The 15526-nt window shown below is 36.9% G+C and overlaps 1 protein-coding gene across 1 annotated transcript; it reads right to left on the reverse strand.

The window, feature by feature from the left end:
- Window positions 1-2806: 2806 nt before the first annotated feature.
- eif4e2rs1 (eukaryotic translation initiation factor 4E family member 2 related sequence 1) lies at window positions 2807-8507 on the reverse strand. Its single transcript, XM_062065416.1, has 7 exons — window positions 8342-8507; window positions 7620-7701; window positions 7414-7548; window positions 7186-7290; window positions 6968-7120; window positions 5238-5374; window positions 2807-2987 (listed from the first exon to the last, which is right to left on the reverse strand). The coding sequence occupies exons 1-7, from the start codon at window positions 8356-8358 to the stop codon at window positions 2948-2950; spliced, it is 669 nt and encodes a 222-aa protein (XP_061921400.1). The 5' UTR covers window positions 8359-8507; the 3' UTR covers window positions 2807-2947.
- Window positions 8508-15526: the final 7019 nt, after the last annotated feature.

A 15526-nucleotide genomic window follows, 5' to 3' on the forward strand; every position in this document is an offset into this window, starting at 1 on the left:
GGAACTTTTCTTACAGTTGGGTCACAGAATGTGACTCCAGTTCAGCCTATTTGTTCTTCCCAAGTCAAGAGTATGGGTGTCATCCTCGACAGTACACTCTCCTTTAAAGCCCACATAAACAGCATTACCCGGTCTGCTTACTTTCATCTTCGGAACATTAATCGTCTTCGCCTATCCCTTACCCCTCATACTGCTGCAACTCTCTCCTGTTTGGTCTCCCTCACAAGTCACTTCACAAACTTCAGCTTCTCCAGAACTCTGCAGCCCGGATAATCACCAGAACCCCTTCAATCCAGCACATCACCCCTGTTCTGCAGCAACTTCACTGGCTACCCATCAAACATCGCATCTACTTTAAAATAATTCTCCTCACTTTCAAAACTATCCATAACCTCTCTCCATCATATCTCTCTGACCTGATCCATGTCGCCACGCCCTCACATTCCCTAAGATCCTCTTCATCCATCCATCTCACTGTCCCTTTATTTAAACTGTCCACCATGGGTGCCCGAGCTTTCAGCCGCTCTGCCCCACATCTTTGGAACTCTTTACCACCAGAGCTTCGTAACTTAGATTCAATATCCCTCTTCAAATCAAGACTCAAAACACACCTATTCTTGACTGCCTATTCATTGTAATCATCTTTTCTTCTCTATCTTTGTTGTTGTTGTTGTTGTTTTTTATCCAATTTGATTTTATTGTTGTGATTTTGTACGGTCGGTGTCCTTGAGTTCCCAGAAAGGCGCCTTATAAATACAATGTATTATTATTATAATTATTATTGGTTTAGCTGTGCATTTTCTTGCTTTTAGGACATATTGCTTTAAATGTTCTGTCTTGGCACATTGATGTTTTCCTTGGTCTACCAGTATGCTTATCTTTTACAATATTCCTATGTTGTTTGCACTTTGTCCAGATTTCAGACACAGCTGACTATGAACAATCAACATCTTATGCAACATTGCGTGATTTACCTTCTTAAAAAAGTTTGATTATCCTCTCCTTTGTCTCAATTGAAGTCTTTCGTGTTGGAGCCATAATTCATGTCAATCCACCTTGTGCAATAGCTCTCCAAGATGTGAACTGTTTTTTAAACTGCAGATTTAAACTGACGCATGCATTATGTTTGGAAATGAACATTTACAGGGTGATTCCATAATTGCTTCCTCAAATTTGAGTGATTCCATTTTTTTTTTAACTGCTTGATCTAAGAATTAATCTGTTCCTACCAAAATTTATATTTTGATTTATTTTTTATTATTTTTGTGTTTTTTGCCATTTGAAGTGACTATAGTTGTGTGTCCTGTCTGTTGGCTGCTTTTTTTTCTACAAAATTAAAAAACTGAATAAACCTACTCCAAATCTGGTGATTTCATATTTTTTTGCCAGGGGTCGTATGCACAAATAAATAATTTGAAGAAATGACTACTGCCTGTATCTGCAGTAAACAAGCAACAGCAACACTTTGTTACAAAAATCATATTCTGAAAAAAATTCTAACTGCCAAAAAGGAGAAGACTTAAGTGCCTTGAGGAACGCCTCAGAGGTTTGAACCCCAGTGTTGTTTTCTAGCAAGGTTAAAATACCAAGGTAAGGATTTGCCAATGTGTTTACACTGGCTTGCATTTCTCTTTACAACAGGAGCACCCAAGTGTGTTTGCTTCAAAAATGGTTGTTTCCAAAGTTTTGCACTGAACTCAGGGGCCGCTATGGTGTCATTTCCGGGCCGGATTTAGCCCCCGGGTAACCAGTTAAATCGACCTTCCGTATGTCCACCCTATTAACCACCAGACACGACAATAATAATGTGTCAAATTGGGAATAGTTAAGGATTATGAATATTTTCCTATTTAAAGTATTTCCCTAAGATGTGGCAATAGGATAATTTGACAGAAGACTCAGACCTCAGATTCTTTGTGCATTATTTTTTTAAGTTAATTTCATGAAGCAGGCACTCAAGCCTATTAAAATTGCTAGACAGCAATGAGACATGTATGTATGATTGATAACAGATACCAGGAAACAAGTCTTTACATGAGAAGAGCAGGAGACGTGGGACATAAAGGGTCAGCAACCAGCTAAAAGTCATTGGCGAGACATTTCACTAAAACAGGGGTCTGCAAACCGCAGCTCTGAAGCCGCATGTGGATCTTCTGCCTCCATGTTGTGGTTCCCTCAGATTATTTTTAAACACCGCAGTGAGAAAAGTTTGCATTTTTAAAAAGAGTCCTATAATTTCAATCAATCAAAGTTTACTTATATAATAACCCTTCCGACTGAGGCCGTGAATGTGCACAGGCTGAGTCCTCAGGCACAAGGAAGGCAAGTAAAAGAGCTTGCCAAAAATGAATACTTGCCAAAAATGAAAATACAAAAACAACAAGAGTTGGACAGATTTCTTGTCCTGTAAAATAAAAAATTAAAACGATGAAAACTTTTAAAAGTTTATAAGCTGTGTTACGTTTTGCGGCTCATTGCTATTTTTCATTTGTGGAAGAAGCGGCAAAATGTCTCTTTTGACAGTAAAGGTTGTAGACCCCTAGTCTCAAACAACCACATACAGGTTTCTCCAACACCGTCAGTCTTCCCCCAAATGAACCCCAATCACCCGTACCTTATTGTGGCGTAAGGAAAACTCCAACCATGAGGGACTCCAGGACAGAAAGTTTGGTTCCAGTTGGATCCTTCTCTGCTAACAAAGTGCCATTGTATGTTGCTCAAAGTAGTTTATAATGCTATGGAACATCACTTCCAGGTATCTGCCTCTTTTTGATCAGCATTAGGAAAATTAACAAAATCTGTTAAATGACGTCAACCGGGTTTAATTGGTCCATTGAACACACGCACACACACACACACTCGATCAGCAGCAACTCCAGAATCCAGAAAAAAATAACTAAACGGAGCAGTTTGATGACATCCTGAATGAAGTCAGCTGACACAACCGTCAGAGGGAAATCTTTGTATTCCTAAAGCTGGAGTTGTCCCTAAAAACAGAACACACAATTAGTTACATTACAAGAGCAGCACAACTTGTATTCTAATGAACTAACACATTTGAAAAGTTGCACCTGTTTATGTCGACAACTTATATATGTAAATTAACTTATGAAGTTGTGGTCCACTGTGTTCGGACTAGTTCAACCGTTTTTGCCGTTATAACACTGAAGGGCTCAAAGGGTTAATTGTTTATTTATTTATCGCAAAGCAGCGATTATTGTTCAGCGTGAAAATGTGCACAGTGACTTTCTGTACAGTGTAAAGCAAACTTCAAATGAAAGCACAGCAGTATTAACCTGATTTCTACCACAGTAACAAACAAAATGCACCTATTTTTTGATTTTTTTCAGAATGTTAGCCACCGGAAGACAGATTTACACATGTGTTAAAGGTTTATTTACATTGTTGTTTTTTGCCAAGGCATAACATGAAATTGGGGCAACAGCTAAGATAAGAATTTAAAAATATCATATGGAGGTAGATATGTATATCGTTAGGATTTTTTCACTAACAATACCAATATCAATATTCCTTATTGATATCGGTATTAATCTGTATTCTTATTAGTACTATATGTAATTGGTGTTAATAAAAATGTGAAATTTTTTTTTTTTTACGACCGTTTGTATTAGCCCAAGAGGTTTTACGCCACCAACATAATGTAACATCTCACAGCAGGGAAGTCTTTTATCAACCCCTGCTTTTTATGTCTTAAACAAGTCAACTATGTGTGCAGTTCAAGGTGCAATGTAGTTATGTCATCATCTTCTAAATAGCATACAGATCCATCACTGTGTTTTGTCATAATTACAATTAAACTCAACTGGAAATAATAATTATGTATAGCATTTATACAAATCTTTTACATGATATATCAAATATAATCGATTAACATGCGAGGTGGGTGTGCATTCTCTAACAGTAGGAACTGTTTTGTGTTAATGTTGCACACAGACTTATTTGAGTGATGGACCGCAGGCCATATTCAGTGTTGACAGCTACCGATGTCTGCGTTGTATGTACTATATAAATAAAAAGACTCTGAGCAAGTGTAATGCTCGATCGCTTAAAAATAAAATAATCCAAATTTTCACTTTTTTGAGTGGATTAATATTGGCCTGTGGATGACTGGATCACTGAAGCGCTTTCACATCAAACTTACACAAACTTTGAGGGACTTTTGAGGAGGAAATATTGTTGTTACAAAAGTTGTTGTGGTATTGGTCCTTATTTGTGATTATTCCAAAATGTATTTTTCTTTTGCATAGCAGGGCAGCTGAAGTAAATGTGACAATGTGTCATAATTGCGATAAAACAGATGAATTAAAAAAAAAAACACTGATACCCTTATCATTTGTCCAGAATCTTAAAGGTCCTGCCAGACCGACCCCATTAGAACCAATACCAAAAATACCGATATTCTGTATACATCCCTATCAGGGGGACGGATTTTGGTTGAAAAGTCCTCATTATCTCCCATTTTCTTTATGTCTCTGGCCAAATTAATTCATTAAATGTGAAAGCAATGGTCAGTTTTAGTTTCAGTTATGTCAACAACCAATCCGAGGAGCGTCGGCTTAAACGAGATCCGCTATACTTTGAGGGGCTTGAATTTAGTTTTTTCAAGGGCCGTGTTTAATGCAACAGGCTGGTGTGCTGTTGAATCATTTTCAACAATTGTAATTATGGTATACTGATATAATAATTTAGTTATCGTGAATTATGATGTGCATTTATTAGTAGCAGAGGAATGAGGAAGAAATTGCTATTTCATATGTGAATACTGCAAGATTAGGAAAAAGCTAGAAAATGTCAACATCACGTTAAACCGCTTGAAAAAAAACCACATTGGTTCTTTCTAATGTAGCTCTATTAAGAGGTAACTTAACAGAAATGTAGAAATGTTAGTGAACTAACGGTAAAATATACAGATGTAACGATAAACAGTAATATTGATAATTGCAGTAAAACTCCTGACTGTTAGTATTACTGTTTCAAGTTCAAATAAAAACTAAGATTGATAACTGCACTTTGATAAACTCACGGACTGACTGGCACCATTTCGCTAGCTTAAATGTCAACATGAAAACATGAGACATGAATGTCTTTCCCCAATAACAAACTACACACCCCAATATAAACTTGTATAAACACATTACTGTCTGACCAACTAAGCTATTTAATTGTGTATATCGAACCTACAAGCTGTGCCTGTAGGTTAACTGTGGCATTCATACCTGAGGCTGTCGTTGTGGGTCTTGTACTCCATAATTGTATTGGTAGGAAGGTTCAGGACTCGTCTTAAAGTATCTCGAATTCTGGACGTTGTCGTTTGATCGTTGGACGTCCGATTCCAGATGGAAAGAATGTCCTCCTGACACATAGAAACATACCGGTAATTTTGTATCATACAGTCCGCTTGATGGAATGTTCTGCCAACAACAACTTAACCAGTGAACAGATACTGATCAAATCAGGTGAAGTTTTAACAATTCGATGTGACCACTTTGTTTTTACCATTAAAAAAATAAATATAAAAATAAATTCAGCAAAAGTCAATCACTATGTGGAACTTTAACTGGAAGTGTGAATAGCACTAACAAGGAGTCACTGTGACAGTTATCAATATTATTAATACATAGAAGTATCATATATTTTATATTAACATGCAGTATTAATAACAATAGCTAAATGTCCTGTATTAATCTGTTGACAAAAACTAAGGTGACGCACTTGCGACATCACCTACACATTTCTGTTTAGGTTTTTTTACCTAAGATTAGGGTATATCTGCATTAAGAGTTCATGAAGACTAACGTGTTTATGATACAGTAAAACTAGTTCCTGTCGACAACCAACCGGCTGACTGGCGTCAACATACGAGCAGTTGTCGACATAAACGAAAGCAAAATTAATACATTTACACTTTCACTTTGGCCATAAATGTAGAAGAATGGGCGGTAAAAATTAAGTATTTTTTAACCTATGGCAGTTTGTTGACATGGTTTTCCTCAATTTTTGCATACTAGATTTAGATTCTTCTGTTTTCATGAGATAGTCTTATCTAACAGAGCAGCCGATCATTTTGTCGTATGTCTTGATAACAATGACAATAAAGCTTTCGTACAAGTGTAAATCTTCCTTCTGTTGGGTAAGAAGTTAAAAAAAAGGTGCATTTTGTTAGTTGCTGTGGTAACATCCAGATTAATACTACCATGCTTTCATGTTGAAGATTACTTTGCACTGAAAAGGAAGTCCCTGTGGGCACATTTTAATGCTTTATAACTAAACAGTAATTATGTTGCCGTTGTTTCTTGCTGCTTAGCGGCAATGATGAACTTGACAATACTACAACTAGGGATATACAATGATAAACAGTAATAATGATAATTGTGATAAAACTCCTGACCGTTAGTATTACCATATTAAATAAAAAATGATCAATAAACCGTGACTGAATACTGCACATTTGATAAACTCACGGACTGGCGCAAGGTTGCTAGTTTAAATGCTAACATTAAAACAAGAACCAGTAACGTCTTTCCCCATTAAAAAACTACATACCATAATCTAAACTTGTATAAACAAACTGTCTGAGCAACTAAGCCTATTCAATTTTGCACATTAAACCAACAAGCTCTGCTGTCTTAAAACAGAGTGATCGTTCCATAATCAGAGGACTATGAGATAGAGGGGTTTTTATGGTGCGTTCTAGGACCGCTGTATTTTATTTGTGGCGTACTTTAATAATACATTTTATTTGTTCGGGACTTTTAATTCAATTTAATTTTAAAGTGCTTCAGTACAAACCAATATTTAAACAATACAAGCTCAGTAAAACAGACTAAACACTAAGACTAAAACATGCAAAATAGTATAATAGTTGCAAAAATATACACAATCATTCATCTGCGAGTACCTAGACAATTACTATATAAATGTAGTGTTTCACAATAGTTAACCATACCTGGAAGCGTATTGACACGACGGCGCCACAAATTTCGTCCCCCACCATGAACTGCTCTCCCAACATGGCCAAAATGATGTTTTCCCAAAATCGGCTTGCTAACCCTTTGCGAAGTCGAATGATCCACTTTCCCCCGCTGCGGTTACACTCATCCTAAAGGACGACAATTGTTGGGAATATAGAATATGTTTTGATAGACAACGTGCAACTTTCCTTACCTCCCACATGGGCTTGATTCCCTCCTTAAACAGGTGGAAGTCACTGTGTCCACTCAGGTCTCCTGGACGGACCAGATGACTATAGAACGTCCAGAACTGTTCAACCTGAACCCACAAACAAGCCTTTTTCTCACACCTTTAAACAGATTTCACTCACAACAAGTTCAAGTTGACAACAATGGAGACCCAGAGGTGCATATATTTGCACGCATGTGTGTATGTTTGTACCGATGCCACAGTGCCAATCTGTCGGATGTTTTGCTCGTAACTTTGGGAGCTTGCAGGACGACTCGGGGTTCTTCTGCTGTACCAGAATGTGTAATTGTACTGGAGAGGGTGTTCTCCTGCAGCCGGACTCACCGTCTGAACACAAGACGGATAAGCAACAGGTGGGAGACAAAACCGGAATGACATGTGCGCAGTAGCAAAATCACCTTGCCACGATTATTGTTATTGGTCCTGTCACTGTTGTCATGGTGACACTGCGTCTCTTCCAGTCCCACCTCTTCATTAGGCCTGAAATCCAAGTAGTGCCATTATTAATAGTATATCCATAGTCACTTATCAATTAGAAGTAATCATGCCTAACACAGTGGTAATCTTCGGAAAGGAAATATTCATGCAATTATTCGCGTCATTCCCTTTCTTCACTAAAATGATTAAGTATCCAAGTCTAATAACTTAGGTCCCTTACGTTATAATATATATATATTCCAAAGTACAATTGTGGGAAAAAATTCCAGCAAGGACCACGTAGATGAAAATTTAAGTATGGGGCCACTTTTGTACAATTTGCGCATTTACGATGCTAAAAAACATTCCCAGTCCCAGGGTCGCATTCAGGACATCCCTGATCCATCCATCCATTTCCTACCGCTTGTCCCCTTGTCCCAGATAGCCTGATATAAATCCCAAATCAACACGCACACAAATCAATGTAATTGCACATTTTTAATTTATTTGTATACAAGATGAGTGTTAAAACATAATTCACTCCGTGCCTTAATTATTGTTGTAGTCTCGTTCGGTGGTTTGCTGTGTTGACTACTCAACTTATTGTACCGTAACCTGTCCCATTTATCAGCATGCTAGCCTTTAGCCGCGACCGTTTAAGAAGCAATTCTTCGGATATTTCTGAGTTTTATTGCAATCTTACCACTCCAGTTGGTCCATTACTTCCCTGTAACACTCTCTGCTGATAAGTTGACTTTTACAACTTTCTTCTTTGTCTCTTTTAAAACCTTAATTTCTATCGACCGTCCCCCCACACACCCCAGAGTTCCTTAGATTGACGGGCAAACACGCATGCGCAAAAGCTCGACTGACTACGGCACCCTGTAAGCGACAAACAGTGTATTCTGTTTTTTTTCTTCAATCTTTAATTCAAGACCAATATAACACGAAACACACGTTATAATTAAAGTGTGCTGTTTTCAAAATAGTAACAAAATTATTATAAAATAATAAACATATTTTAGTATTTAGATTATTCACCGTTTGTTTATCAAACACCATAACAAATAATTATTTACACATTTATTAGACCAGCTGTCATAAAAACGTGATAATAATATTTTCATAAATCTTTCAAAAAATTGTATACAAACAACTAAATTCTGTAGTCATTTTCCTGCAAATAAACATGCAACTGTAAATAGTGTCTTTGGGGATATTCTCTTCTCTTCAGCAATGCAATAGATACATATTGTTGACATCCTAATACAAAAATAATGCTAATTCAGAAGTACTTTATTATTTATTAATCCCTGAAGGGAAATTAGATTGTGCTTCATACACCTCCACAGAACAGCTTTTGATACTTAACTGCATTATTTTATCTTTGTGAGTCTTTTTGTTACTTGAATATATCCCAGTTTTTTTCCTGCTGTGTCTTTTGAACGCTATAAGATATAATTAGCATAATAGCTATCGCTATAAAAGTTATTAATAATTTAAATTGGTTTTTTAAAACAGTAATGATATTACTGTAAAAATAATTATATTTTAGCAATATACTTGAATATCATTTATTACAGAAACACAAATTACCATATTTATAGTTGATATATATACTGTATATCAGTGGCGTGTAGTCACTAGAGGCAGGGGAGGCACGGCCTCACCTGCCATCATGGGAAGAAAAAAAAAGGAAAAAGGGGAAAAAAACATTAAATTGTTATATGTATCCAGTGATTATACTAAAGTTATTTTCCATTTAACTTCACCAGTTTTAGATTATTTTTATTTTTATTTTCACATTTGCCGTTCAAACACTGAGAAGAGACGGTGCGGTGATCAGCAGCCAGTTGAGGCACGTCACTGCGTTGTGCCTCGCCCTCAACATGGATTGTGCGCAATGACTCGGCTAACTGCTGGCCTGCTGTGCAGTGAGACCGTATTGCTATATGGATTATATTATACATTTCCATAGTTTAGTTAGCTGAGGTATATAATGTACAGTGTATTTTGTCAACAACTGTATGTGTGTAACGTATTTTTAGTGCTGAGCGATCATAAATCTGCTGCCAAGACACACTGTGTGAGGCTCGTCTCATAACCCCGCCTCCTGGTGCCGGTTAACACTCCCGCCGCAGAATGCATCGCCCGACGGGAGCGCCACACCAACCAAAGCCCGCACCCAAACCCTCCACGTGCAAGACCGAATCCACCCAAAAAAAAGTCACTTAACAAGAAGCCAAAAAGTGCAAAAACAACAATGCTCGCGCGGCGCGCCGGAGGAGCCGTGAACATGGACACAACATTAGGTACACCTGCAGAATGCAGCGTGGATTTCATATCTCATTCATTCACAACGCTCCCGCATTTATAAGTAAAGGTAAGACCATAATAAGGTTTTTTTAATTAAATGTGCTTTATTGTGTGCTACAGTTTGTAAGTGTAAAGTTAAAGTTAGGTTAAAGTACCAATGATTGTCACACACACACTAGGTGTGGTGAAATTTGTACTCTGCATTTGACCCATCCCCTTGTTCACCCCCTGGGAGGTGAGGGGAGCAGTGGGCAGCAGCGGCGCCGTGCCTGGGAAATTTTTTTGATGATTTAACCCCCAATTCCAACCCTTGATGCTGAGTGCCAAGCAGGGAAGAATGCTGGTATGAGCTTTTAAACATAACCCGTTAACTGCTGCCAATCAAATTGTGAATAAGATACTCTTTAGGGTTCATATGTTTGTAAATCTGACTGTGATGAAGTCAGTGCCTCACCTGACATGAACGATATATATATATATATATATATATATATATATATATATATATATATATATATATATATATATATATATATATATATATATATATATATATATATATATATATATATATATATATATATATATATATATATATATATATATATATATATATATATATTAGGGCTGCAACTAACGATTAATTTGATAATCGATTAATCTGTCGATTATTACTTAGATTAATCATTTAATAATCGGATAATAGAGACAAACTACATTTCTATCCTATCCAGTATTTTATTGAAAAAAACAGCATACTGGCACCATACTTATTTTGATTATTGTTTCTCAGCTGTTTGTAAATGTTGCAGTTTATAAATAAAGGTTTATGAAAAAAAAAATGAAAAAAAAAATTGTATTAAAAAAAAATATATATATATATATATGTATATATATATATTTGTGTGCGCCCACCTTTTTTTTAACCCTTCACAAGGATGTGTATGTTTTATTCAAACGGGAAAATATAAACATCCCAACAGTCGTCATCCCAGTGAGAGCAGACATTGTACAGTAAGGACCTGGTTTACTAAAGGTTTGTGGGTACTAAAACACACGTAAACTTGATCGCACATGCAGTAGCTGACAGAGGTGTGGACTCGAGTCACATGACTTGGACTCGAGTCAGACTCGAGTCATGAATTTGATGACTTTAGACTCGACTTGACAAAATGTAAAGAGACTTGCAACTCGACTTAGACTTTAACATCAATGACTTGTGACTTCACTTGGACTTCAGCCTTTTGACTTGACATGACTTGCTACTTTCCCCAAAACCCAAAGCTTAAAAAGTTATTTGGGAGCGCTCCGTATTTTTCATTTTCTTCGTCTGTGTCTATCAGCGTGTTGTTCCTGTCAGCGTGTGTGCTCTCAGTACAACAGCCAATCAGATTAGATCTACGTTGTTTTCATCACACAGCATTCATCCAATCAAATTGCAGGACAACCAATGAAGAAGAGTTGTCAAACAACGCAGCAGTGAGAAACAATTATGCCAAAGTTGGTTTTCCTTCGGGTATAAAAACTACGACTTGGTCAACAAAAAACGAATTGCCGTATGCAAATCACGCAGGTGGAATATTACAGACGGAGATGCAACAACTTCCAACTTCGTTCGACATTTGAAGTTGCACAAAGAAGGGTAAGTTTTGAATGTTAGATAACGTTTATTGGCTAAGTAACGTGACTTTTATTTGCTGTGTAGTTAAATCAGTGAGGCTGTAAACTCACTGCTAACGTTATAACCATAGACATCTTATAAGTAGACGCAGCATCGAGGGCTACTGCCTACTGGCGCAGACGAGACGCGGGGCCGCCATCTTGGAGTGGTGATCCGCTCCACTCAGTGCAATTCATTTGGCAGGAGCAATGAACTGTCAGCGCATTTAATTCATCATACCTCACTCAATACCACTGATTTTCACATGCTTTTTTGTCATACGTGTAGCTATGATAACGGACACATGTTTTGGCGTGTTTTATTATTCATAGTTTGCTTAACATTAATAGAATATTCTTATATGCTATAAGTGACCAGACGTCCGAGATCAAAACTGGAAATATAATCCCAGAGAAGGGGAAAAAAACGGTCAGCTATTTTTAAGTTGAAGAAACAATATGATTAGGTTATATATACATGCTATATAAACAATGTATGAATACATTAGATATCTATATATCTTATAGACCGTATCTCTGTTGCTGCAGCAGCAGAGAGTTTATTCTGTCTTGACACTTTGTATTGATATTTTGTATTACATTCTTCCCTTAAATTATCATGTTTACAGTGATTGTTATATATGTATTTTTTATGTATGTCGCTTTGGATAAAAGCATCTGCCAAATACTTAAACATAGACATACCGGTATATAAACACCTGAAAGTCTTTATATCAGCTAAAACCACCAATCTGTTTCATTGGATTCAGAATAAAACCAAATTTTGTTTTACCCAGCAATGTTAGTATTTGAATATTGTTACTTGAAGACTTATTCCTGGTTACAATTATACTGTTAAGAAAGTATTGTCTTATATTTTGCCTAAAATGAGAATGCATCATCATCAGTGGCGGCTGGTGAATTTAGTTTTAGGTGGGGCTGAAAGTTTGTAAACCAAACCCCTGTAGGGGGTCATCCTCCCCCAGAAGATTTCTTTGTGATTTTCACATACAAATATTGAAGATCTTTGCTCCTTCTCAACTCTGTGGTAATATTCTTTTCATAAAATACAACCAATAGTACGTTAATGTTAAATCTTACTTGTGAAAAGTAATCCCCCGATTCCTATTTTCAACAGTCCGCTCATTTGAGTAGAAAAATGCTGAACACCAGCTCGGCATCTTTGTTTCCTACCTGTCAACTGTTAGTTTAGGCTGCTCGCCGGCTCCTCGTCACCACTTCAAGATGGCAGACGAATTTCTCGCATCACAGCAGCCAATGCTGCGTCTACTTATAAAATGTCTGTGGTTATAACGTCATTGCAAACACGGCAATCTGTTGCGTCCACTGCAGTTTGCTACCTTATTCATACTTTTGGTCAAGTGATTTGTTTTAAGCAGGGTTGCATGAGGTACCTATTAATAACGTTACGTTAGTCAATGTATCACACACAGTAACTTAACGTTAGACAGCGGTCAGCAGCACCGCGTATTTTAGCCACCTACCAAAAGACAAACATAGTCAAATAAAGGTCAGTTAAAATGTATACTATATTAAGAATATGTGTACATATTGCATAGGGCCCTGACATCTAAAAAGTACAACTCTGTTCATTGTTTTGTTCATGTATTTGTTATGTTTTTCATGTGTACGCACACATAAACACACATACAGTATGAGATGAGATCAATGAGATAAGGTAAGAACAGGATAGAAACTGCTGTGGAACTAGTTACAATACAATATGCCATGGAAATACAATGTTAACACTTTTGTACAAATAAGTACAGTTGCACTTGTTTTTTCAAATGTGTTTATTCTGTAAAGGAATGAGTTAAATGTTTAAAATGACTGGTTAATAGTGCTATTATGAAGTGCAATGTCAGCACTATTTTTTTCCTGCAATTTCAAATGCACTTGTTTTAATAAATAAATACAGCGTTTTAAAAGCATACACAATATTTGACTTGACTTGACTTTATTTATTCATGCTTGCAGTGGAGCCAAGGCCCCACTGAAAAAACAGCTGAACTTTACAATGAATATTAAACAAACAAAGATAAAAAAAAATTAAAAGAACAGACAGTATTTTATATAAAAAAAAACATTTTCATTTTCAGGGCAACAGCAGCATGGAAACTATTAGCATTCTGGTAAATGACTGTATTACTTATTTAATTAGATAGTATTATTATACAGTTTAATTGCAGTATGCAGGGTAGAGTTTTTAAGTCTCTTTGTCTTGGCTTTGGGCTCGGGTTCAGCCAGCTTATGTTGGTTCCTCAATGTCCTGGCAGTGCGGCTGCCTCGTGTTGGAGGTAGCAGGTCATGCAGAGGGTGTTGCTCATCATGCATATCCCTGACCAGCTTCACTGCAGCCTCCTCTCTCCTGGTCTGGAGTGATGGTAGGGGTTGTGAGATGTTTCCAGCTCTCCTCGTAATGATTTTACAGGCACGTTTCTGGACTCGCTCTAGCTCTGCCTGTTGTTTTTTGGAGCAGCCCACTAAGAGCACTGAGCTATATTCCAGACACGGCCTGATGAGAGTGGTGTAGATGGTAACAAGGTCGTCTGCAGGTAGTCCATGTCTCGCCATGACTGTGAGGTAGTGCAGCCGCTTGGAGGCTATATGTGTAAATATATTGGTCTGTGGTTAAAAGGACTTGAAAGGACTCGAAACTCAAAATGCAGGACTTGGGACTTGACTTGAGACTTTCCAGTCTTGACTTTGGACTTGACTCGGGACTTGCCTGTCTTGACTCGGGACTTGACTCGAGACTTGAGGGCAAAGACTTGAGACTTACTTGTGACTTGCAAAGCAATGACTTGGTCCCACCTCTGGTAGCTGATCTACTAAACATGTGCAAAGTGGATTGTGTCTCTTAAGTGAGCAGAATGTGCAATCCAATTTGCATCTCTGTTGTTATATAATATGCAGAATTGATGCTGATCATCAAAACTCCCAAAAGAATAGGAGGAGAAGATGCAAATATATTATCAATTTACCAACACGCATCACCGTTTTGAGAGCACTGTTAGTTTTATTTAGCACGTCTGAAAAGTAAGTGCAATATGACACACACTCGGTTTACGCGCTGCAAAGACAGAGAATGACAGAGAAATCTTGCGTCATATGTGTGTGTTTCAACATATTTGCATGGTCTCTCAGAAATAAAAAATATATTGTTATTTCTATTGGTATTTGTATAGTTCCATTTTTAGTGAAACAATGTTCATTGTCATTACTGTGTTATTATTATCTACTTGACTAATTTGTTTTTCTTTATAATTATTTTATAATATCTTTGCTAATGTATTCAGTTGTTGTTTTGTTTTTTGTTGTTGTTGTCTTTGTCTGTCTTGTCCACCTCTGTCTTATTTTTTCTTATTCTTTCTATCCCCTTCTACTTCGGTCCATCTGCGCCAAGCACTTAATATAGCAAGACATTTAATAAAGTCAAATACAAATAAGGCAACAAGAAATACATGCCACACTTCTCTTTTATAAAGTAAATCTGTACAGCAGATGTGGACATATATATGAACAATATGATTTGCCTTAGTGGCTGGACAGGACAGATTTTAAAAATATATATAATATAAACTACAAAATATTAGACATTTTAAGCAACAGACTTTTATAATTTTATAGCGGCATGCTGGGTGACTTAAGGGGCTGATTAGAACAAATTCAATTGATGCGTTTTGGTGTCTTTTGGCTTTTTTTTTTAATGCCGTTATTTATTTCATTTATAATATGTATTGTTAACATATCTCCTATATGAAAAAAACGTCTTGAAGTTTGCATTTTTTGCATCTTGAGCACATTAAGTGCAGCCTCTCTCCCATGAGCGCACCTTCAGCGCTGGAATAAAAAGGTGTGTCCAGTCATAGATGCATTTTGGACTGTGTCT

This window comes from Entelurus aequoreus, linkage group LG12, assembly GCF_033978785.1.
Source record: "Entelurus aequoreus isolate RoL-2023_Sb linkage group LG12, RoL_Eaeq_v1.1, whole genome shotgun sequence".
In the NCBI taxonomy this organism is placed as follows: Eukaryota; Metazoa; Chordata; class Actinopteri; order Syngnathiformes; family Syngnathidae; genus Entelurus; species Entelurus aequoreus.

Excerpts from the sequence above, each read along its gene's own strand:
- eif4e2rs1 (XM_062065416.1), bottom strand. Across the intron at positions 7,121-7,185 it reads GAATCAAGCCCATGTGGGAG|GATGAGTGTAACCGCAGCGG; the intron begins GTAAGGAAAGTT and ends GTCGTCCTTTAG. Across the intron at positions 2,988-5,237 it reads ACCCACAACGACAGCCTCAG|GGACAACTCCAGCTTTAGGA; the intron begins GTATGAATGCCA and ends TTCTGTTTTTAG.